Below are 25,213 nucleotides of genomic sequence, written 5' to 3'. Positions count from 1 at the left end.
ATGAGGAAGGGGTGAGTGAGTGGAGAGGGGATTTCATTTAAATATCAATGTGTAAATACCTAAATGTTAGCAAAGAAAGGTAAAAGGAAATACTGGAGTGGACTTCAGGAACCACACATAAGGGATGAAAACAATGAGGTATTCAAACCAGACCTAAATTTTGTAAAAGTAGAGGCCTGTGTTCTCCCTGAATCACCAAATTATTCACCAGCCTCACACCCCCCAGTTACTGACTTTTAAACTCAGAAACCTGCCCTTTATTTTACAACACCCTCCACCAAGCAAGCCCAACCATTCCTACTCCATCCAAAATAACCACAAACACCATTTTGGTTAAAAAAACTTTGTGTAATTGGTCTCTGCTGTCCCCACCCACCACCTCACAGTGGGTTGGGGTAGCGATGCCGGGAAAGCAGCCTGGGCTGGGTGGGTCGGGCAGGAAGCTGGGAAACAGAAAGAGAGGTGGTGTGAGCAATGGCTGTACCCCAAAGTGTTGCTTTGCCATCATCAGGATGCAACCACAACCATCCTACATTTCACTCATTCATCACAACCTTCCATTGCTGTCCTCCCACCATTGATTTACTTATAAAAAACCCTTATTCCCACAACTGGTATCACCTAAACCCCCTTGCCCACAGCAGATCACCTGAAATCTGGCCCCACCCCAAAATCAGGAGCCACCCCAGGTGTCATGCAGCACCACCCTCATAAAAATGCTCTCACCTGAGCGACCTGGGCAGGGTTGAAGAGAGGAACTGAAGCCACTGGTGGGAGAGGTCCATGGTAGACAGCCTGGAGGGACCAAAGAGAGAGAAACTTAACAGACACCCCAAGCAGAGAGGCGTCCTGGCCACCATCACACACAGGTACACTTCCCTCCCCTCCTCACCTGCTGTCCTGATGACTGCCTTCCATCCCATGAGCCTTTCACCTCTGCAGACACTGAACTAACAGCAAAGGTGCTTTCACCCTCCATTCCTCCTAGGGCCAGCAACCAAAAACAAAAGCCAATTTAAAATAAGGAGGAGAAACTTGTAAAAGGGTGATGGGAGAGAGAGGTGAGGGGAACTGTGAGGTATTTACCAGGATTTCTGGAGAGAGGCTGAGCCAAAGGGTTTGTTCCAGCTGCCAGAGGGGGAATGGGTGGGGATGGTGATGCTCGCTCCTGAAATCACATCCACCCATTTAGAGCAGAAGCTCCTTGAGCTGGGAGAAGACTTCTGCACCAGATATCACACCAGGCTTTTGGGGTGCCCATCCTGCATCCCTCCTGCTGCAGAGGTACCCCAGGAGCTGCAGGAAACCCAGATAAGGAGGGGCTACAGGGTCAGGCAAGCAACTCAGGCACAAAGCTAAACCAGCCTGAGGGTTTAAAATCAGGCAGGAGCTGGACACCAAGCCTGGGTACAGCGTGAGGGGCCAAGGTGCATGGCTCCCCTTCTGTTCTTCATCTGCTGCTAGTTTGAGAAGAATATCCCAACGTGTTTTTGCTCTGGGACTGTAGATCATTCTCTACCAGGAAGACATTTCCAGGGGAGGTTCTCGCTACAAGCTCCAAGCCATCAGGGATGTGATGCCCTTAGGAGCTGGCTAGGTCTGGGGTGACCACGCATGGCTGCTTCCCCCTCGCTGCTGCACTTCCAATTAAAGAGGTTTTCCCTTCCCTGCACTCCCAAACCCTGCCAGAGCACTGCTGCTCACAGCTGCTGTGTTCTGCTCCAGCGGAGGGCGGGGGATCCCTGCAGAGTTTGCCAAGGGCTTGGATGACCTCACGGCTGAAGGAGGCTATATAAATTTATATCATATATATGAAAGAGGCTATATGAATTTACAGTTATTGTTAATCAAGGATTCACTTCCAGGCTAAAAGGGCTCCCAGTCCCCATGTCCCCCCACATGGAATGGCCATGGCCCCTGCATGAGGACAGGGAGAAATGGGGAGATGTGTCACCCATTGTCGCAGCTGCACCCTGCATGTCACCAGAGACAGGAAGGCTTTTTGTCCCCTACCTGCGGTCCTGATGTGGGAGAGTCTGAGCCTGTGTCGGACTCAGCTTTGGGAGAAGTTTCCTTGGTGGGTTTCGACCGAAACCAGCCAAACCACCTGAATCCAGAGCTCTGGGAAATGAAGGAAAAGAGTGGAAAGGGATAAGAAGAGGTGGATGCCAGGCTCCTCTAGGTGCCTACTGGGAGTGGCACCATTTTTCCAGGGACAGGGCTGGGTGCATGAGGCTCATGATGGCTCTGGCATGCTCACCTTGTCCTCCTCTGGCTTCGTGGCCTCTGTCTGCTCCTCAGCAGTGTCCTCAGCTGCGCTGTCCAAGGAGGGCTGGCTGTCCCCCAGCGAGACAGTGGAGGTGTCTGAGAGAGTCCGAGTCCTGGCTGGTAACTCCTCCTGCCATCAGACATGGAAGCTGCCACGTGCTGTTCCCACAGGAGCTGCACTGAGCATGGTCAGAGCCCCCCTGGGACTGCTGCTCACCCAGATTAGTGGGGAGCATCCCCAAGGACCCCTTAACACAGCAGGGCACAGCTTTCACCCAAGGGAACAACTGGCACCATGATGGGGAGATTCCATGTGAATTCAGTGCATGGAAGGATGGGCCAACACACCCCAGCTCCAGCCAGGACCCTCAGTGGGATGGTCTCTCTGGCTCCTCTGACTCACCTGCTCTACAGGGGACAGCCTGGCACCCCAGGGCTCCTCAGCTTCTCCTGTGGAGGAAAGGGAAGGACACAGTCAAGGTTTGATCTGTGGAGCTATGGATTTATCCATCAGAGCTATTTCCAGAGCTTCTACCATGGCCCTCTCCAGAGCAGAGCCACCCATGTGGTGGCCAAGATGTCCCCCCAAGAGATGCAAAAGGCCATTCTGGTCCCTGTCCCTGCCAGCATCAGGGAGTAAGTGGTGACACTGAACTGGTGCATCTCAAAGGCAACTTTTAAGGAAGAAATTCCTTGCTGTGAGGGTGGGAAAGCCCTGGCACAGGCTGCCCAGAGCAGCTGTGGCTGCACCACCTCTGGAATGGGACCTGGTCTAGTGGAAGGTGTCCCTGGGTGGAAGGTGTCCTGTAGCCACATTTTCTGGAAAATCCTTTCCTTAGGATTTTTTCTCCTGAGAAGCTGAGAGGCCTCAGAAACAAAATGTAAGCAATGGTTATCTGCTGCTGTGGAATGCAACAGGTGCATCTGTGATTGGTCTCATGTGGTTGTTTCTAATTAATGGCCAATCACAGTCCATCTGTCCAGACCGTTTGTCTCGGTCAGTCACAAACCTTTGTTATCATTCTTTTTCTATTTCCATTCTTAGCTAGGTTTCTGTTAAAGTCCTTTCTTCTATTCCTTTAGTATAGTTTTAATGTAATATATATCATAAAATAATAAATCAGCCTTCTGAAACATGGAGTCAACATTCTCATCTCTTCCCTCATCCTAAGACCCCTGCGAACACACGGTATCCCTGCCCGTAGCAGGGTGTTGGAACCAGATGATCTTTGCCATCCTTTCCCAACACAAACCATCCTGGGATCCTGTGATTTCTGCAGGGAAACAAGGCTGCAGCACTCACCTGCTGGCAGCACTGGCTGTGGAGGGGGCTCAGCACCACCCCCTCCCAGAGGGGCAGGTGTCTCCTGGCTGAGCACAGGGGGCTGCAGGTCTCTCCCAAGGCTGGGCAGCGGAGATGCCAGCACCTGAGCAGGTGCTGGGGACCTCAGGGACACGTCCTCCTGGGGCCTCAGTCCCTGGGATGGCACAGGCTCAAACCACTGGTCGTACTGGTAGCTTTCACTCTGGGGAATCTCATTGCCAGGCTCTTCATCTGCCAAAAAAAACCCCACACCTCAGGAGTTTACAATTTTTGTAATGTTTATAATTCTATCGGGCTGTTGCATAGATTTCTCCCCTTCTCCATTAAACATCAGCAGGAGCTGGGGGAGTGAGGAAAGGCTTCAGGGACCAGGCAAGGGAGGAGGTAGGACACAGCACAGCAAAAGGAACCTTCCAGAGGTTTCAAGGAAGGTGGGCTTGGAAAGACTGGGGGAATTATTTTTTAATGCTGGGAATGTACCTGAGGCTACAAATGAACTCAGAAGGGGAATGCTATGGAAGCAAAGGGCCCACAAGCAGCACACACCAGCAGCTCAAAGAAGGCTGAGGTCTCCAGCCTTTTCCCCCACTCCTGCTGCACACTCTGAGCAGGAAATATACAGCAGGTAGCTTTCATTCCTGTTCCACAGCAGCACCCACGGATGAGTTCCTTGCTCTAGGCAGATTTATTCAGGGTTGGGATTTTTTCGTTTGAAAGGCAAGTTGAGCGAGCAGGATTGGTTTTATTTCACACACACATTGGCCCCAGGTGTGTCTCCTGCCCATTCCAGCTCAGCAGCCTCCTGCCAGAAACACTGGGCACTGGGAAACTCCTCTCCCATTGCTGGGAGGCAGGACCCAGATCCCATAGGGAAGGATTAGGGCACCTCTTGATGCTATCAAACCCTTTGCTTTGCTGCCAGCATCACCTCCAGCCCACTGAGGATTGGCTTCACACCCATGAGCTGCTCTCACATGGCCTGGAGATGCTCAAGATCCACAAGGAGGAGGATGGATGCTCAAACTCAGGCTGCCTGGCAGGCTCAGCTGGAACAAGTCGGGGAGGACCACGTGGATCCCAGCTTGGCACCTGATTTGGGCTTTGTCTTTCCAAGATGGATGGATTCAGCACCAAGCCAGCCTTCTCTGCACGCAGGTCCCTCAGGTGGTGGCTCTGGATGGCCTTCACCATGAAGGAAAGGGCCAAGCACAGGGAAGGTGAGCTGTGGAGACCACATGGAGCAGACCTGGCTGCTCAGAGAAGCCAAGCCAATGGGATCATCACACTTGCAGTTTCCTTCCAGGGAAGGAAGATCATAGTCTGAGCCCTGATAGCAGCAGAAGGCAATCAGGATTGATGATCCTTTTTACTGCCTGGGAGAGCTCTTTGAAAAGGAATTTGGCAGCAGCAGGGAAAGCTGATAGGAAGAAACGGCTTGAAGGAATTAGTTGTGTTTCATCCTGTCGGCACCAGCCTCTGCTCTCCACACTTCAGTGCCAGCACTCCCAGTCAAAGGCACATCCAAGGAGCAGGGGACTGTGCAGGAGCATCCTGCTGGTGGAGCTGGATGTGAAGCAACACCTCCCCCTGACTTCTCCTCAGTGGGACATCCCAATGGATGCCTGTCCAGCTGGGAAAGAAAAGCCCCCCTGCTCTTCCCTTGGCACCAGGGGATGGCTGTGCCCCTCCTCTTGATGTCTCTGGACTCTTGGGGTCACCAAAGGGTGAAGCAAAGGGATCAGAGAGGCAGCAGGGAAGGAGAAATGCTGATTCTGCAGCAGCAGGCATCCTGCAGCCTGGCACAGAGGAGGATGAGCTCCTTCCTGAATCCTTTGCTGTCTAAGTGTGAAATCCCTTTAGTTCAGCTCCAGTTTGCACCCTCAGAGGACTGCCTGGGAATGGGGCTGTCTCCCCTGAGGCTCAGCTGGGAGGCTCATCCAGCACCCACCCCCAGCTGCTCTTCTCCTCCCACAGCACCCAGAGGGACCCCGAAGCTGTGGTAATTAGGCCCAATTACTCAGACTTTGTACAGAACTCTCACTTTGCAGCCCATGCCTGAGGGATGCATCCAGGCAGGAGCAGCCTTTGAGCTCTGGGGGGATGCAAGGAGCAAGGAGTTGCTGCTGGTAAAAACTCCAGGGACTGGGAAGCTGCTTCCCAGCCCATGACAGCACAGTTCCACGCAGGGTGAGCCCACTGAGGTGACCACAGCCTGCTGCTTTTTTATTTACCTGTTGTTGGTAGAACAGCACAGGGCAGCTCCAGCTGAGCAGGTACCACCTCTGGAGGAAGATCATCTTCCACCTGCAGAGGTGAAACATGGTAAAATGGACAGTGAAAAGGGTGGAACAGGACAAAAACTAAGGAAATCACAAAGCTAATGCAAAGGAAAGCACAGTGCTCGTGGATCTGGGGCTCATAGCCCACCCCAGGCTGCAGGAGAGACCCACACCAGCTCAGAGGGGCTGCAGCACCCCTGAGAGCAGGCAGGAGGGGAAACAAGATGGAAAAGGCCACAAAACCAAAAGCAGGTGTGAAATCTGAATGGAAGAGCATTAATCCAAGCACCAGACCATAGGTAAAAGACCCCAGAGTACACCCACAAGCTGACACCCCACCAATGAGCTCTGCCATGTCCTCCCTGCAAAGGAAGACCATCACTCCCCCACCAGCCCCTGCCCGCCCTCCTTGAGCCAAATCAAAGAGAGTTTTGCCCTGTGTGAAGCTCTGCAGCCCTCAGGCACTGCAAGCCCCTTGCTCCCTCTGAATCTGCAGGTCCCAGAGCAGAGGCCACATCTCAGAGCTCACAGGCAGAGAAGAACAGCAGCTTCTGCCTCTCCATGCCCTGGGGCTCAGGGAAGAGAAGGAGATGCTCCTGCAGACAGAGCACAGCACAGAGCAGCTGTCCCACTGCCCCTCCTTACCTCCCACTCCTGGCAGCAGGCTCGGAGCTGCTCCAGCCAGTCAGGCTCCAGTGCCTGCTCCTGCTCTGGCATCTCCAGGAGCAGAGGGTCACAGAGCTTCAGCCTCTCAGCCAGCTGCAGGGCCAGGGGGACAGCAGGGATTAGCACAGGGGTCAGATCCACAGGGATCTGTCACACAGGGGCTCAGGAAAACAGCATCACCTCATAATATGGGGCTAAAATAACACCAGCCTCTTATGCAGGATTTATTCCCTCTCCCACACCCACACAGAGGTGCTGACCCATCCCATGCCCCACAGTCTCAGCAGGGCTGGCTCAGCACTGCCACAGAGATGCCAAAATACTCTGTCAAAGGTGCTCCTTGCATCAAAGAGACAGGCAGATATCACCATCCCCTTTCCCCCCTGAGGAAAATGAGTGGCTTTAATCACCCCCCTAACAGCCATCCTGGGGCACTGGCAGGTTTGCAGGACACCCCACCAGAAGCCCTGGAAAGAGCCCAGCTCCCAGGGCAGCTCATAAGCTCCTTACCTACCCCATGAGGATGGATGGGAGCTGGTGTTTTTCTGATCTGCATTTACAAATCTCTGAGAAGATTCCACAGCCTCCCAGGCTTGTCCAGATGCTTGATGTCCTTACAGCTAAAGAGTATTTTCTTAATGTCTAAGTGAAATCTTCCCTACTGCGAATTAAGCCTCTCTATCCCTGCTCCCATGGAAGCTGTGAGAGGAGCCAGCCAGCATCCCCCCATGAGCAGCCTCCTGTGTGCTGGAGGGCTGTTATCACATCCCTCGTACCCCTTTCTCCCCCACCATATCTTGCCTGGAAGAAATAACCCTCAGGCCTTCTTCAGAGGTCATTTTCCCCTCAATCTCTTATCACCCCAGCTCTCCACTCCCACACTCACTCCAATTTAGCCCTGTCTCCACATGCAGCAGCCCAAACAGGCCCCAGCCAAGACCCCTGAGACCCCATCACATGGGGGATTATCACCTCCTTGTCTCAGATATGACAGTTGTACTCTCACAACCCAGAATAACACTATAACATGGTGAGGGGTTTTTTTCTTTTGTAACAGCATCCTGTTATGCTGCTGCTCAGTATTTTTTCCATGCTCCACTATCTCCCCCAGGTCCCTCTCTGCAGTATTGCTGCTGTGTGTTTAATTTCTCCTGCAGAAGAGGGGTCTGTGCTGCCCTGGCTGCAGCCATCTCGGTGACTTGGGGCTCCAGCTCCCATCAATAGAGCAAAAGGCTCTTCCAAGGCAACCCAGGAGTCCAAGGTGGGATACAGGGCTCCCTGCAGAGCTAATTCCCTGCCTGAAGGAGTTGTTTAGACAAGGATCCAGTTTTAAGACAGCTGGGTGAGGGGAGATGGCACTCAAAGTACTGCTCTTCATCCACATCTTTACTGAATTTTCTCTCACTGATATCAGCCCCGATCTAGTGGAAGGTATCCTCCATGGCAGGGGAGTTGGAACTAGGTGATCTCTGAGGTCCCTTCCAAGCCAAACCATTCTAGGATTCCTGGGGATTTCTCAAGTTTCCTCTGGCTACTTAGTGCTGCCTTATCTTCAATGCTTTGCAACAAGGCTGCCACCTTGAGGGCCACCAAAAGCCACCCAGAGGTGACTGTGCAGCTCAGCCACCCTCCACAGCCACACAGGACTCAGCTGTTCCTTCCTGCACCAGTGCTAGCAGCCATTTCTTTCTATTCCTGAGCTTTTAAAACACAAACTCTAAAGCAGCACAAAGCACCCTTCCCAGGTCTGGGAGTTTACAGCAAGGCAGGACCTGCACAACCAGACCCCAGCTTGGGACTGGGACTGGCCAGGAGAGCAAAGTAACCCTGCAGCCAACCAGGAACCTGCTCTACCCACTGTCCCATCTCTCTACAAACACACCTATGCTCATCCTGAATCAATCACAGGAAAAAAGAAATTATAAACATGATTACTCCTAAACGGGGGGAATGTTTAATCCAAAAGCTTATGTGCACTTTGATCCAGTATTAATGAACCAGCACCTGGTTGTGTATCATCCTCAGCTTCAAAAGAGGGGAAGTCTTAATCAAACACTAATGTGTATCATAATTTGTAACACAGTCTAGAACATCAAAGACAAGAGCATCTACGAATGCACCAGTTTTCCAGATGAAAGTGTTTTCTCCCAGGAGAAGCATTATCCCCAGCAGAATGGCAGATCTAAAAGGCTGTTAGACAGCAAATAGGCTTCAATGATGGGGTGAGGAAGCAGTGCCAGCCAAATTTTGGGTGAACTCAGCAGCACCCACTTCAGACAGGCATCTTGCTGCCCCTCACCTCACAGCACCACAGCTTTAGTGCCTTTCATAGTCACAGAATGGTTTGGGGTTGGAAGGGACCTTAAAGCTCATTTTGTTCCAATACCCCTGCCATTTGCAGGGACACCTTCCACTAGACCAGGTTGCTTAAAGCCCCATCCAACCTGGTCCTAAAGGCTGGAGGAAGGTGACAAGCAGCCTCAGCATTGCCCTGGTCTTGTGAAAGCCCCAAGGGGACTTGGAACACTTGCCCCTCTCTACCCCACCCCCCTGCTCAGGAAGTAGAGGGGCTGCACTTGGTGCTACACGTTGGGCCTTGCTCCCTCTCGGTGTCACCCCAGAACACATCCTCAGGAGGTAAAGAGAGTTGTAGAAGATATGCTGGAGGGGAAATGTGCATTTAGACTTCACTTCTTAAGCCTGTGACATTTAGAAGTTCAGAAAACCCCACCAGACTTAAAAACCTCCTTTGTTTCCAAATAACTCTGCTCCTACTTGGCAGTCAACATGACACCTTTGTTTTCTACCCAAAATCCACAGGGATTAGAAACCCTGTGGAAGCCCTGGCTTTGTTGTACTCGGCAGCAAACCCCAGAGGGCTGCTCAGAGCTGCCAACCCCTCCCACCCCAGCAGTTCCTGAGCAGGTATCACACCCAGGTTGGGATGCAGGAGGTGCAGACTCACCCTCACCACTTGCCGTGCCAGGACGGGGTGCGCAGCGGGGTCGCGGCGCAGAAGCGCGGTGGCCACGAGCTCGCAGTACTGCAGGGCCTGGGCTGGCAGCCCGTGGTCAGCCAGGCGGGAGGCGTAGAGCAGCTTGTACACCTTGGGGGAGGGAGGCAGAGCAGCCAGGGGTGGGAGCAGGGAGATGGACAGGGCTGTGGGTGCCCTGTGCCAGGCACATCGCCCCAGCGTGGCTCACAGCGCCCTGGATCGCGCACCCAGAGGTCACCTGCAACTTCCACCCATCCTCAAGGAGGCCTCCAGCTCCCTCTCCTTGAGCCAGGGAACTTCATAGAATCCTCTGCCCTGGATCCTGCACCCAAAGCTCACTTCCACCCATCCCCATGGAGCATCCAGCTCCCTCTCCTTGAGCCAGGGAACTTCATAGAATCCTGGATCCTGGGCCCAGAGGTCGCTTCCACCCATCCCCATGGAGGCATCCAGCCCCCCTCTCCTTGAACCAGGGAACTTCATAGAATCCTAGAATGGTTTGGGTTGGAAGGGACATCGGAGCTCATCTAGTTCCAGCCCCCTGACATGGCCAGGGACACCTCCCACTAGACCAGGTTGCTCCAAGCTCCATCCAGCCTGGCCTTGGACACTTCCAGGGATGTGTCCACCCCAAGGCAGCAAGAGCTGGGTGCTGCTTTGCAATAGGAAATGCTCAGCTGTTACCCAGAGAGCAGGAAGGCAATGAGAGCTGAGCAAGCACTGACCAGACACACTGTGCACCCCAAAACCTGCCCTGAATGAGTCCCTTGGCCAAGGCAACCTCCCCATCATTCCCAAAGCCCAGTAAGGGGACTAGCCTCAGGAACAGCTTGAATTCCAGGCTTCAGGGAGATGTTTTGGGGCAAGTCTGAGCTCTGCACGAGATGCAGTTGAGCACATGCACTACCTGGAAGGGGAGCAGGAAGGACTCGGGCTGTCGCAGCTGCTGGCAGTACTCGAAGATTTCCATCCTCTGGATGGCCTCTGTCCGGGCGAACTGGGAGAACGCCTGGCTGCGGGGAGGGGGCGGGCTCAGCGGGCAGGAGCAGAGCTCCTCCCAAACAGCCCCACACAGAGCGCGCATCAGCAGCGGGAAAAGCCCCGACCAGGGACTGCTTCTGCATCAGAGTGAGATCCCAGGGATGGGGAAAACGTGGGGCAGGTGACTCTGGCAAGAATGCCAGCCTGCAGTGCTTGCTCACCGGTGGCTGCTGCCCAGCAGGGCCATGCGATCTGCCTTTGCTCCAAAGTAACCAAAGGGAACATCTGCCATCAGGTAGCAGAAGTGAGCTGCTTCCACTGCTCCCTTGCTGGCTGCATGGAAAAAGACAGACAATTTGTCTGAGACATCACCACATGGTCATCTTTGCTTTGGAGGCCCTCAAGCTCACCCATAAAATGCAAACCGAACTGCCTCACTTTCCTGGCCATGCAGACCCTGATCCCTTCCTTGTCCCTGTTGCTTGTCTGTTTTCTCCAGTTGCTGCTTTTTGTTTCAGGAGGTTTCTGTTCAATGGTAGAGCTGGGTGAGCCTGAGCAAGGCCAGCTCCAACTCTTGCAGGGTGCATAAAATCCCATCACAGGGAGCAAGGCTCAGTCCCTGCAGTTACCTACACTTCCCTGGGCCAACTGCTCCAGCTGTCTCCACAAGAGCATCTAATGGATGTGCCTGAGCCCAATTCACCTGAGGATCCATTGACACCTCACCCCTTCCACCCCACAGGCACTGCAGCTCCAGGGTTGCAGGCACAACCATCTCAGTGTGGGCATGCACGGTGACTCTGCAGTGCCCACCCCTGTTGTGGCTGCCCCCACTGATCCCAGCTCACCCAGAGTGTCCCCCATGGTGACAATGGCTCGGTGGTTCAGCTCTGTGTCTGCAACCTTGTTGGACAGCATCACAGCCAGGTGGGGCCTCCAGTCCCCCCACGTGGCATCCCCGCAGCACTGGAGGGACAGGAGGACAGCAGAGGTGAGCAGAGATGGTCACCAAAGGTGGGTATCACAGGCAGGTGACAGCACAGGGGAGCACATGCCAGGGCCAGCCTCTTGCTCACGGACCAGAGCTGCCTGAGGGATCCTCCCTGACATCAGCTGGAAGAGGGTCTGCAGTGGGTCGTTGGTGGCCAGTGTGCTGGTGAACCTGTGAGGAGACAGCAGAGAAGGGCTGCACCCCAGGACCCCAGACCTTCACTCACCTCCCAGAGCACACCCCAAATGCCCAAGGAAACTGACGTCCTGAGGGGTTTCCCAGAGAATCCAAGAAGGGATTAAGTTGGAAGGCACCTTCTAGTCCAACCTTCTTTCCGTAGGCAGGGACACCTTCCACCATCCCAGGATGCTTCAAGCCCAGTCCAACCTGGCCTTGGACACTTCCAGGGATCCAGAGGCAGCCACAGCTTCTCTGGACACCCTGTGCCCACCCTCACAGGGAAGGATTTCTTTCTAACATCTAATCTAAATCTACCCTCCTTCAGCTGAAGCTGTTCCTCCCTATCCTTTCACTCCATGCCCTTGTAAATAGGAGGCAGAGAGGATCACCAGCCTCTGGGGGTGATGATCTGTATTACCTTCAGAGAAGGCAGGTCTCCAGGACAACGCTGCATAAAACCTCTTTAAAAGGATTTGGGTTCCACAAGACAGAAAATTTCTGCTTAACTCTCCCTGAAGGGATCAACCCAATCCAGACTAAGTACATTAAATTCCACCAGAAAATGCTCATACAAGCGGGATGAACAGCTGGGACTAGACTGGATCACAGTGAAAATTGCTCAGCTCCCCCTACCCCATGGCTGTCTTTGCTAGGGGAGCATGGGCAAAGCCAGAGACTCAGAATAAATGCACCCTCCATCTCCAGAGAATGGCTTTCCTCCTGCTTTCCAGCCCCCCACTTGGTTTCTCCTGTACATTGGGAAGCCTGAAGGACTCAGGCCTGTTTGGATGGATGTCCTCTGTCCCCTTGGCCCCCTCTGGAAAGGCTCCAGCTGGAATCAATGCTCTTTTCCAATTCAGGGGGCACTGAAGGAATAGCAGCCTTGGAAAGCCAGCCATGGAACATCAAACCCTGCTTGAGCTTCTCCAGCTTACCCAGTGAGGACCCAGCTGTACGTCCGAGGGTCCATCTTGCTGGAGAGGAACAGGGCATGGCCCCACAGCTGGTTTCTCATGGCCCAGACCAGAGCCTCCTGCAGGTGAGAGGGAGAAGAAAGAGGGTTTGCATCAACTCTGCTTCCTCCCTCCTCTGCTCCCCCAGCTCAGAGAAGAGCACCAGTACTGTTCTGGTTTCAATTTGCATCCTCCAAATTAGCATCTTCTGTGTCCCCTTGTCTTTCTACCCTAAAAATTTACAAGAACCTGGACCTTCAAAGCAATTGAAGATGTGTGCTGCCTGTTAGCTCTCAAAGCTGTGGGATGCCAGTCTGGGCATCCAAGCTGCAGCCCTCCTCTCTCTTCTCCTTGTGCCTTAGGTATCCTGTGAGATCACATAGCTGCAAATGGGTTTGGAACAAGACATCCTTTAAGGTCCCTTCCAAAGCAAACCATTCTAGGGATCTATGAAACTAAGTGTGGTAGAAGTGCTGGTAAAAGCCTCTTCATCTCATCTTCACTTGGGTCTCCCCTCCCAGTTCCCAGTGGTGGGACATCACTGCCATAAGCCCCATTGTACAAAAACAGCTTGGAGGGTTGACCCCACAACCACAATTCACTTCTTGAAGGGTGAAGGAGCACCCTTCCCTTTAAAACCTGCCTGAAGGTCCAAGAAGAACAAAACCTCCAGCCTCACATCCTGGATCCCACTCACCACTTACTTTCTTCCTGCCATAGTAGAGGAGCTTAGTGAACTTCTCCACGATCTGTGCCTGTGTCTCCACGACGGGCGGGAGCTCCCCGGTGATGAGGTCCAGCGGCTGCCGCTGCGCCCACTCGTCGTCGGCCATGCCCAGCAGGTTGGCTGCAGGCTCCTGCCTTCTGTACCTGTCCTGGCGCCTGCAGTCCTGCATCAGCAGCTCTGCCGTGTCCGAGCCCACCATGGACTGCCAAAGGGAAGGAAGGAGCCGCCTGGAGGCTGCCCCAGGGTCGGGACCCAGGACATTCCTCTGGCTGCCCTGCATGATTCCAGACCCTGGCAAGGGGCTCAGAGACCTTGGCACGGAGTCACAAACACCTGTGCCTTCGATTTTAGCCCATGGAAACAATTAATAACTTTGTGTGAAGATTTAGAAGCCAGAAGAGTTTGAGCAGCATGATAGTTAATTTGTCACAGGGTGAAAAAGTAGACTTTTTGGGATTTTATAATGGGAGTTCAAGAAGCAAGATGGAGGAATCTGAGCATGTCCTGTCCTTCTTCTTCTTTTTGTCCTCCATCTTCTGCTGGGATGGTGACTTTTGGATTGGTTTAGAGTAGAGACAGACTGTCTAACATAGGTGATAGGTGTTGGAAAATTATTATAAATAAAGTACACGTAGTTTGCAGTATAAAAAGCTAACACCACCCCAAGGGCAGTCGCTGTGCCACAACCTGACCTGCTGGACAGACCTCAGCAGGTCAGAGAAAAAAATGGAACAGATAAGAGAAAATAAACAACCTTGAAAAGCAAAACTGACAAATCTCAACTTCTTCTTTGGTTATGGAGCTAAGAAAAAATACTTTCTAACACCTCAGGAGTCATCTCAACCACAGAAACCTGAAACCCCACAAGCAAAGGCTGATGGCACTTCCAGTCTGCCCCCTTCTTACACCTGCATCCTTGCCCCAGCACGTGCCCCAGACAAGACCAGCTTTGGCCACCAGCACAGGGAGTTGGAAGGAAAAGGACTCAGCACAATTAGCAAGACCTCCACAACACTCCCTCTGACCTGCTTCCAACAAGCAGCTGCAGACTGGATTGGGTGGATTTCAGTGGATTAAGGGAACAGCCCCCTTTTAAATGTAAGTGCTGGCTCCCCCATGAAGGTGGCACCAGTCCCCTTCACTGAGCTGTTGGCAGTTCCCAAGGACAAAAAGCAATCACGGAGAAGGATTTGCTACAACTATCCAGGCAGCATCAAACTGAGGAATGAAAATCACATCCTCTCAAGGTACACCCCTTCCCCCCTAAAACTGCAACTGGATCAAGAGGCACCCAAGGGACATACTACTTGTCTCATGTCCAAGATCAAAAGGATGATTCCCTTCCATGGGATACCTACCCCATTCTGCCGGCAGAGGAGGACCAGGAGTTTCCAGAGGAGAGAGGAATCTCTGCCCCTCTGTGTTGAGAGGTCACAGCCTGTGTTTATCTTCTGCTGGCAAAAGGTCATCACGTCCACCTTGTGCAGATCTTCCCTACGGCAGCAGAAAGAAGCATTAAAGAAACCCAAGGCAAAGCAACCTAGGGCATCATTCAGGCTCAGTCCCCAGGTTCACATGGGGATGCCAAAGATTCCAAGCAAGAGCTGGAGGAAAGAAGATCCCCAGTACCAATGACTACTTTTAAATTCAAACACACTCAAATTTATTGTGACTCCTAGCAGATCTCTGCATTTCAGGGATGCAAAGTACATTTCAAACCCACTCTTTGCTCTCCTGATAATATTTTCCTCAATCCATCTGCAAAGAAACAGTTTGGATTTGCTGTGCTGCCATTACATCCATGGATGTCCAAGGCTGCAGAAGCAGGCACAATCTGTTGTGGAGGCAGAGTGGAGGGTCACTTGTGTGACCACAGAAACCCTTCAGCTATGTGCAAGCCAGGCAGAAGTGCTGCCATACAATAAAATAACCATGCAGTTAGAAAGAAAGAGTGTATGAAACAGGAGAGAGAAACTGCAGGTGGAGATGTTGATCCTGACTCATCATTCCAACATATTATATGGAGATTCCTGATGTACCCTTTGGAACAATTCTGGTAACCCAGAATCATAGAATGGTCTGGGGGTTGAAAGGGAGCTTAAAGCTCATCTAGTCCAACCCCCCTGCCATGGGACCTTCCACTAGACCAAGCCCTGTCCAATTTGGCCTTGAACACTTCCAGGGATAGAGCATCCACCACATCTCTGGGCAACCTGAGGCCTTACTACCCTCACAGGGAAGATTTTTTTCCATATATCCAACCTAAAGTTCCCCTTTTTCAATTTGCACTTGTTGCCCTTTGTCCTGTCTCTACAGTTGCTGACAATGAGACCCTCTCTGGCTTCCTTGTAGCCATTTCAGGTACTGGAAGGGGCTGTCATGTCTCCACACAACCTTCTCTTCTCCAGCCTCAACTTCCTCAGCCTGTCTGCATTAGGGAGGTTTCTCCAGTCCCTTTATCCTCCTCTGGACTTGTTCCATGTCCTTCCTGTGCTGGTGGCCCCAGATCTGTTTGCAGCACTCCAGGTGGGTCTCAAGAGGGCTCACAAGGGAAGCTCCAGATATTCCCTGCAGCTTCTTTGTATGCACAGCCCTTTTGCTTGGTAAATACTTTTTCCTTTTCTCTCCCTGCCTTGGTTGGAAGTGGCCAGAAATAGAGACAACCTGATGCAGCACCCCTGATTAATCCCCAGCTCATACTGGATGTAGGAACATACTGGGTCTGACCCTGCTGTGGCTCAGCCATCTCATGGGACAAAAACTTTAGGAAAAGCTAAGCCACAGGTTGACCCAGGGCTTCAGATGTCCAAAGAAACAAAAAAAAAAATCATTTTTCTGAGACAAAATGAGTACAAAATAAGGTCAGATGTACAAACCACACTAAACCCACATCCTATGAATATTCAAAATACCATATCCCACAACCCAAACCAGGCCAGACTGCTTCAAAGGGGCTGGGCTCCCAGCCTGAACTTAGACATGGCCTTTGTGAATAACTCAAAACCACAGGGACCCTTTGAGTCTGCCTGGAGCTCACATCTCCTCATGAAGGAGACAGCCAGGAGGACACAGCTCCTGGACCTGTGCTGCCATACCTGGCCAGGGGCCCAGGGAAGGCTTGCAGCTCCTCCAGCTCTTCTGTGCCATGAAGGATTGCCTGAAAAACAAAAGTAAATTCAGCAGCTGGCCTCCAGCAATCAGACCAGCCCCAGCTGGGCTATTGGGAAGCCAGGGCCTTGGCCAAGGATCCAACAGTGCCAGTGAACCCTGTGCTGTCATCAGGTAACCACAGAGCACAGAGCCTGAGGTATCACATGGACTCCAGTGCTAAGGTCCAGTAAAGAAATGTCTGCTGAGATGGCATCTGCCTCCTTCTGGAGGTAAAACAGGAGACAGGAATGCTGTGGGAGACTCAGGGCATGGACAAGGCCCCTGTATTGGAGCACCTTGGGAAGATGAATGGAGTTGTCCTTTGGAGAGGAAGAAACCACATCTGTCCCCATGAGAAGGGATCCCTGTGAGCAGGTCACAGGTACCCAGGGTTTCAGAAGGCTGAAAACACCACCCAGACACAGGCTGGCATGATGGAGACTCAAAAGTCCACGTGGGATGGACAGAAGATGGGAGCAAGGAATAGGAAGGCTCCTGAGGAGGCTGCTGGGGTTCTGAACCATGTCTGCATCCCTCAGGGTGACAGGAGCCACTCCAGGGAGGGGACAGGGAACCTGGAGGGCCAGCTGTGTCCTACCTCCAGGCTGTGCAGCTCGACACGGGGCAGCTGTCTCTCAGCAGGGTGGTGGGGACACACCAGCACCAGGTGGCCCCCAGCTCCAAAGCACAGAGCTGTGTGCAGCTGTGGGAACTTGAGGGGGACTGCTGGGGGTGGGGTGGACACCGAGGGCTCCCCTGCAATGACACACAGGCCACTGTGAGCCACTCACACTGATCACACACCACATCCACTGTGGAGGGCTTCACCAGTCCCAAACTTGACCAGTCCCAAACTTGTCCCCCAACTAAGTGGCCCTCCACTGACCCCTCTGTGCAAGAATTGTCCCCCAAAGCAGCAGATGTGCACAGCAGCTCCTAAACCTACCCAAGCAGAGTCCCTGGACCATTCACCCACCCTGCAGCCCCCCAGCCATGCCTTGTGCCTGCACAACCTCCTCCAGGGGAGGACCCAGCTGAGAGACAGCCAATATCCTACACCAGCCATTTATTCCCTTGCTTCCCCCTTGTCAGAGCCCCCCATTCCACCTCACCTGTTGGTCCCATATTCCAGGACCCCATTCCAGGGCTGTAGTCATCAGCACCATCCCGGATGTACTGGCTGAGCTCATGGCTGCTGGAGCTGAGTCCTGACTCTTGGTACTGGAGGAGCAGGCTGGGCTGCAAGGGAGGGAGAGCACACAAACCTGGCTCAAAAACTGGGGACACTGCTGATTTCCTGCCCCCAGGCAGTGAGGGGGGCTCTGCTGCTGCAGGGAAGTGCCCAGCAGGGACAGCACAGCCAATTCCCATCCCAGCAGCTCACACCCTACACCAGCTTGGGTTCACCCCACAGCTTAGAAAAGGAATTTACATCAGCCACAGCTGTAGTCTGATAGCTGTCCTAGCCCTAACATGAGCTCCCCACCACAGCCAAGGAGATGGGGCTTGGAAGCCCAAAAACACATCACCCAGGAGCAAAATCACCAGAGGAGCTTTGATTTGATCTTTTAGTTTTCTCTTGGCAAAACCCAGCAGTCAGGACAAAGTGTGAATGGAGCATGACGTGGTGGACAGAGCTGACAATGACACACAGCTGTCAGCTACCTCAGAGGGCTAGAATCGTGGAATCATGGAATCATTAAGGTTGGAAAAGCTCTCTGATCCAGCACTGCCATGTTCACCACTAAACCATGTCCCCAACTGCCACATCTACATGTCTTTAAAATTCTCCCAGGAATGGTGCCTCTACTACACCCCTGGGCAGCCTATGCCAGGGTTTGACAACTCTTTTGTTGAAGAAATTTTTTCCTAGTATCCAACCTAAACCTTCCCTGGCACAAGTTAAGGCTGTTTCCTTGTGTTCTGTCACTTGTTCTGTGGGAGAGGAGCCTGATCCCCACCTGCTACAGCCTCCTTTCAGGGAGTTGTAGAGAGAGACAAGGTCACCCCTGAGCCTCCTTTCCTCCAGGCTGAGCCCCCACAGTCCTCTCTGCCTCTCCTTGTGCTCCAGACCCTTGCCCAGCTCCACTGCAGAACATCCCACTAAGCCTGGATTTCTGTGCTGCTCCTGGGCTGAGCATACAGCCCTGCCCCTGGGGGAGGGACAGCCCAGCAGATGGAAAGAACACAAACACTAAAAACCCACTGCAACAATCCCCAGGGACTGTCAGGCAGAGTGCAACATTGCAAAGGGGCCCTCTTCTCAGCTGGAGGGGGACACATGGATTGTTCCCAAATCTCTGAGACATTCTTGTCCTCCATCCCTGCCCATCTTGAGTTTACCTCTTTGGACCAGCCACCAGCTTCCCCTGAATCACTGCTGAGGGTTCCTTCCCTCCTGGCTGTCGAGGTGTAGCTCTCCTCATAAAAGTTGTAGGTCCTGCAGGTGGGAGCAAAGGGAGGACACACTGAAGGTCTGAGATTCTTGAACCACCCACAAACCCACTCATTTTGCAGCAGGTGGTTTCACAGGGCTGCACAGACTCCCCAGCTTTACCTGTCGTGCCCTGGGGGACCCGTGGCCAGGTTGGGGTGGTAGCCTCTGTAGTAGTGCTGGTCCCGGTAACTCTTGCCATGAGACTCTCCCTGCCTCAGGTCTAGAGAGAATCAAGAGTCAGCATCACCCCTCCAGAGCAACAGTGAAGTTGCAGAAGACAATCCATGAGAAAGGCAATTTGCCATGCCCACTCAGTTTGCTTCCAAATGATCCCAACACATTGGAGATATGATAACAATGCCTTGTGCACATTTGTCAGCACAGCACTGATGTCCTCTTCTCTTTCCTCCCTCCTCTTCTGTTCAGTCCAGAAACAGCAAAGAAGAGGCCCTGGCCATCCTGGTCACACAGCACTATCAAACCAGGAATGACACAGGTTTTTAGCCATGGTCATGAAGATCAAACATCGCTTGGGTGCACCTAGCTCCTGCTCACATTTCCTAAAGGCAGACAGGGAGCCAGTGCTGCACAGAGCACCCACCACCACCCAGGAGTGTGGCAGGAGAGAGCCCTGGATGTGTGCAAGCCTTGGGAGAAGAACCCATCCTGGGGAAAGCATCACTTCTGCAAGCTGCCTGCATGCCCAAAGGATGAGCCCATACCTCTGTCATCCTGCCATGCCACTGGCTGCCACTGGTGGCTTTGGTAGGAGTAGCCATCCCTGTTGCCAGCTGCAGGATACTGCCAGTGGGGATCTTCATAGCTCTGCCTGGAAAACAACACAGCACACTGATCTGGGGTAGAAAGGGTTCCAGGGTCACATCTAGGGTCCCTCCTGCTTGGGACCTTTTGAGGCAGCAAAGGGGGTGGAAATAAAGCCAGGTCCCCTGCTCTGGCAGGGCCAGGAACTGGTCCAGCATCACACCTGGAAGGAGAAGGGTGAGGTTTGGATGCTTTGCTGCCACCAGCTATAAGAAACCTGCAGTTTCAGGTGATGCCCAGTTTTACAGAATCCAAGAATGGTTTGGGTTCCAAGGGACCTTTAAGGTCATCTCATTTCAACCCCTGCCACGAGCAGGGACACCTTCCACTAGACCAGGCTGCTCCAAGCCCTGTCCAACCTGGCCTTGAACACTTCCAGGGATAGAGCAGCCACAGCTTCTCTGGGCAACCTGTGCCAGAGCCTCCCCACCCTCAGAGAGAAAATTTACTTCCTAATATCCCATCTGCATCACACGACCTCAGCACAAACCCCCACGTACCGACTCCATAACTCACTGAGGGCAATAACTCAGGCAAATCAAGCCAGATTTGCTGGAAGCTCTTTCTCAGCACTGAGAACATCCTCCAGCCCACATTTTATCCATCCACTCTTCACTGTTTCAGCAGCTGAGCTTGCAGGCTGCCTCTTGCTCCTATATTACCACTTGTATTTTTATTGTTCACCTTGCACTTAGGAAAAAGGAACAGCATTTAATCAAATCTGTAAGAAAAATGCACCTCAGGGCTGAGGCTGAGCTTGTTAAACACCAACCACAGAAGCCACAGTTTTAAGAAGAAATCAGAGCTGCAAATGCTATACAGCCTTAAATATAGAAGTCATGGGGCTGCTTGAATAGCTGGACATCACCTCCTGACCCCTCTGTAGTCACAAGGGCAGGAGCTGCGAGCAGTGCAATGGGCAGCTCTTATTTTGAGAAGGTTTCCATGAGAGGGACCAAGGGCTCTCACCTGGCGTGGGGCTGGCTGGGGTAGGTGCTGTCAGCGCGGGACGCCGGCCGGCGGGTGTCACCGTGGGGGTGCTGTCCCTCACCCCAGGGCAGAGCAGGGCCGTGCCTCCCATGCCAGGAGCCGGGCCTGGGAGCCTGCCCTGCCTGCAGGAGGTGCCGCCGCAGCGGGGCCGGGGGCCCGGGGAGCCCCTCTGCCCACGAGCCCCACGCTGCCGGCCTCTCCCGGGGCTGGGGTGAATGGCCAGGGGCCCAGGGCTCCATCACCTGCTTGCCAGCCAAATCCTCTCTGGGTCTGGGGAGCCTGAGCACCAAATGGCTTTAGTGGCCTGCAAATGTCACAGAGTGTTTGATCAGCAGCTTTTCAACCCACTCAAAGCCCCCTTTGAAGCCCGTTGCCAGCTACTCTCTGCTTTTTGGGAGCATCATGGAAACCCAGGATCCTTTCCATAATACGCAGAGGCAAGGAAAAGTCATCTCTACATCTTCCTTAACTTGAAGCTCCCCTTAAAACACCAGGATGAAATGATAAATCTATTTCTTCCCAGAAAAAGAGTCTCAAGATGATTTGGGTTGAAAGTGACCTTAAAAATCATCCAGTTCCAAATCCCTGCCATGGGCAGGGACACCTTCCATTAGACCAGATTGCCCAAAGCCCCATCCAACCTGTTGTTGAGCACTTCCAGAGATGAGGAGTTTCTCTGGGCAACCTGTGCCAGGGCCTCACCACTCTCACATGAAAGAATTTCTTCCCAATACCTAACCAGAATCTCTCCTCTTTCAGTTTAAAACCATCACCCCTTGCCTTAGTGCTACAGGCCCTGCTATAAAATTTGTCCTTACCTCAAAAAGCCCTCTTATACCCAGGTGGGATCCTCCTGCACTCCCAGCTGCAAAGCACCAGCACTCACAGCCCCCTCAAGCTGTGAGGGTGAGAAATCCCCCTCCCCTCTGTGACAGGCAGTGAAACCCCATCTGATATGCACTAAGGGGGCAAAGCTTTGGGCAGGACAAGGAGTTTTGCTCAAAGAAAAGAGCAAGCAGGGAGAAAAGGAGCTTTGTTCTTGTGAGCTATGGGATGGGGTGGAAACAGGGATTTCCTCCTGCCTTTCAGAATTCCAAGTGGGCACCAGATTTGGTTACAGCAGTGCCATGCAGAAGAGGAAATCCTGAGGAGAGCCCAGGGTGGCACACGGGTGAAGCCCCAGCTGCCAGGGGGATGTCACCCTCAAGCCCCCCACGTCTCCTCTTGCAGCATCAGTTCCCCAAGTGGCCCCACCACTCCAGGCCTCCCCAACACAGGGAGATGGCCAGATGCTGTCTGAACCCCTCCTCACTCCTCCCCCTCAAAGTTTAGGGCACTTTGGGGTTATTTCAGAACTGGAAAACACACAGGTCTGAACAGAGGTGGCTCAGTTTGTGGCTCTCTAGGTGACATCCAGGTAAACCCTGGCCCTAATCAGCCCCCAACCACAAACATCCAGGGACCCATTATTCCAGTCCCACCGAGGGCCCACCCCAGTTTTTGGCCAGGGGTTCCCACCACCATGCTCCCCCCTCAGCAGCTACACACACCTGCTCAGAGGCTGTCAGGGCCCTTCCTCTGCTCCCTGTTGCCACTTCCAAAGTCCACTTCCACATGGGCCAGGGGGCAAAGGGCAGCCCCTGCTCCTCCGCCCTGCGCCGGCCGCGCGCTTGGCTCCCGGGGGATTCCTGCTGCTCGTTGCATCCTGAGGGTCACCTCTCCCACCACTTGGGTCTCCTCCCACCCCAGGTAAGGAGCATGCAGCCCTCTGAGCCCAGAAAAACCCAGAAGTTTCTCCTGGGGAGTTTTTTAATGCTGTGAAGTAAGTAGGGGCTGATAGGGAAAGGACAAAGGTGAACAGCTTTAAGCTGCAAGAGCAGAGATTTAGATTAGATGTGAGGAGGGAATTTTTCCCTGTGAGGGTGGGGAGGCCCTGGCACAACGTGCCCAGAGAAGCTGGATCCCTGGAAGTGTCCAAGGACAGCTTGGAGGGGGCTTGGAGCAGCCTGGGACGGTGGAAGGTGTCCCTGCCCATGGCGGGGGTGGAATGAGATTGACTTTAAGGTCCCTTCCAACCCCAACCATTTCAGGATACTATGAAGTGTCTTCCTTGATACATCCTCTCATCTCCTAAATAATAACAATAACAATAAATAAATAAATAAATAGATAGATAAAACCCGATTGGTTTCATTCAGACCCAGCCACAAGTCAAGCAAATAAAATCCATCCCAGCATGTCCTGCCCAGGGCAGAATTTGGGCAAGATGGAGCTGGGCTCCACCCCAGCACTGCCTCATCTCAGTCATTATAACACTATAATGGCCTTGTTCTCTAAGTGACCAGAGATTCCTGCCTGGAGACCCCATCCTGAACTCCCCATAGCTCCTTAAAAACTGAGAAAATGAGCAAATTAAGGCAAATTATGTCATAGAAAACCACATTAAAAGCAAGATATAAGGTCCATCATCTACCACCCAGCAGTTTAGTGATGCCTCACCTTCTGCCCCATTCCTGAAGCCTCCAAATTGCCTCCACTGGAACATCACAGCACTGACTGATTTGGGATTCACAGGCGGGAGAGTTTGCTTAGCATCATGGTGGCACTGTCAGAAACCCCCTCCTTTAATGATGTTGAAAGACTACATATATTACAGCTTCAGACCTTGAAATTTCCACCCTGCTGGGAGAGTAAGAAATTTTCCCTGGTGGTCCTGAGAAATAAGCACTCAGTCTCTGCAGAATTCAAGATTTCAAGTAAAAAAATACCCTTAGCACTCAGCCATACAGAAACCCGACTGGGAGAAACACAAACCAGGGCAGAGCTGTCTTTGTGCTGCTGAGCTGCTGCAGTAGAATGAAATTAAGCATCTCCTCTTCATTTCACAGCTGCCCTTCAAAACTTCAGGAGGTTTTGAAGTAAAAGGTCTGTCATGGACAGATCAGGGCTCAGGGGAAGCAAGAAAGGATCCCTAGGAACTATGAGAGTCACACTTTAAAAATACACAAATTGATAGGATATTTCATAAATATAAATAACATAATTTAACTTGGTTTCTGGCTAATAATTTTAGGGGTTTTTTTAGCCAAGAGGTGATTGCTGGATGTTTCCAATCTCTTTTCTAGCAACAACACAAATCTATACTGGGAGCCTGCAGGGCTCAATCAGCATCACATAAAGATGCTGGAGAGGAGAGTCAATTTAAATGAGATATAAGGAAGGAGTTTTTACAGTGAGGGTGGTGAGCCCCTGGCACAGGCTGCCCACAGAAGCTGTGGCTGCCCCTGGATCCCTGAAGTGTTGAATGTCAGGTTGGATGGGGCTCTGAGAAGGCTGATCTGCTTGAAGATGTCCCTGCTCACTGCAAGGGGAGTTGGACTGGATGACCTTTAAAAATCCTTTCCAACCCAAACCGCTGCATCTCTGTGATCCTCAGGCTGCTGTTGCCAGCCTAACCTGGGAGGTTTGGATTACAAGGAAGATTTGGGAGCTTGTCTTGCATAAAAGCAGCTGCAGCTAGTGATGCTTGTGTTTGAGATGTGTGGAAACAATTCCTGTTCTTGCTAGGGGAAGAAGAGGTGAGAAACTCTACCACCAACACAAAGCTTTGAGCAGAAGTGGTTTAAAATGGATGGAGAACACCAGCTTTAAGGCAAAAGCAGGAAAGTGTGCTGGAAAAAGAGCCAAGGAAAGGAGCTGAGGAATGAAAAGTGACAGAAGAAAAAACAGAGAAAAAAGGCTCAGATGAGCTAGAAAGAGGGGAAGAAAAGGATAACCTTTCAATGTCATCACGTTTAGCCAAAAAATGACTATTTTAAAGGAGTCATAGCTTCCTTGCAAATGGAAGCCCTGAGCCCTAGGACTGCCATCAAGCTTACAGGACTCTTGCAATGCAGACAGCAGATAGCATTTGTCACAGAGCTAAAGGGACACCGCTATCACGTTAAAACATCACGTTTTTCTGCTTTAAAAGATTTCACTGCTGTTGTTACAGTAACAAGATTAGGTGGAAAACATTTTTCTTCATGCCCTCGGTGTGTTTGTGCAACTCCTTGGGGCCCTGATCACAGCCAGCCCCAGGCTCTCAGGTCAGTCCCCCACAGAAAACCCAACCTCATCTGAAACCTTTGTAACCCAAGAGAAGAAATTCAGGTGGCTTCAGCACCTGAAGCTATTTTGAGGTGATTTATGTTGTTTCTACTTGGTTCTGAGATGAGGTTTATTTTTTTTTAAAGCAGAATTGATAGGAAGCTTTGTTAATCTCTGAGCTTCAGCCCCTTATAAATGTGAAAAATATATTTGTAAACAAATGCTTTTTTTTTTTTTGGAGATGTCTTGAGCATCATGCAGGGCAGAAATGCAAGTAGCAGATGAGCTACATAAGATGTGAAAACTCATTTTAAATATTCTACACAGCAAAAAACACCAGCCCTGAATATGCTGCCAGCTT

The 25,213-nt window shown here is 52.2% G+C and overlaps 1 protein-coding gene across 1 annotated transcript; it reads right to left on the bottom strand.

Moving 5' to 3' along the window:
* Window positions 1–380: 380 nt before the first annotated feature.
* On the bottom strand, window positions 381–21,002 carry SEC16B (SEC16 homolog B, endoplasmic reticulum export factor). Its single transcript, XM_059478607.1, has 25 exons — window positions 20,743–21,002; window positions 19,674–19,780; window positions 19,072–19,171; window positions 18,858–18,954; window positions 17,627–17,783; window positions 17,113–17,270; window positions 16,460–16,521; window positions 14,723–14,858; window positions 13,342–13,566; window positions 12,620–12,717; window positions 11,594–11,675; window positions 11,362–11,479; window positions 10,735–10,846; window positions 10,440–10,545; window positions 9,503–9,643; window positions 6,517–6,630; window positions 5,824–5,896; window positions 3,572–3,823; window positions 2,672–2,718; window positions 2,261–2,398; window positions 2,014–2,121; window positions 1,087–1,168; window positions 866–984; window positions 727–795; window positions 381–443 (listed from the first exon to the last, which is right to left on the bottom strand). Exons 1-25 carry the CDS (start codon window positions 21,000–21,002, stop codon window positions 381–383), a joined length of 3,024 nt encoding a protein of 1,007 aa, XP_059334590.1.
* Window positions 21,003–25,213: the final 4,211 nt, after the last annotated feature.

Source organism: Ammospiza nelsoni, chromosome 9, assembly GCF_027579445.1.
Source record: "Ammospiza nelsoni isolate bAmmNel1 chromosome 9, bAmmNel1.pri, whole genome shotgun sequence".
NCBI lineage: Eukaryota > Metazoa > Chordata > Aves > Passeriformes > Passerellidae > Ammospiza > Ammospiza nelsoni.
Note: the sequence above shows the minus strand (reverse complement) of the source record. Positions and strands in the feature narration are given on the sequence as shown.

What these genes read in the sequence shown, in the direction of transcription:
- SEC16B (XM_059478607.1), bottom strand. Translation starts at nt 21,002, where the DNA reads ATGGAGCCCTGGGCCCCTGGCCATTCACCCCAGCCCCGGGAGAGGCCG. An exon ending in TCTACTATGGCAGGAAGAAA is followed by an intron (nt 12,718 to 13,341) that starts GTAAGTGGTGAG and finishes TCTCACCTGCAG; the next exon opens with GAGGCTCTGGTCTGGGCCAT. An exon ending in ACCCTGCCCAGGTCGCTCAG is followed by an intron (nt 444 to 726) that starts GTGAGAGCATTT and finishes TCTGTTTCCCAG; the next exon opens with CTTCCTGCCCGACCCACCCA.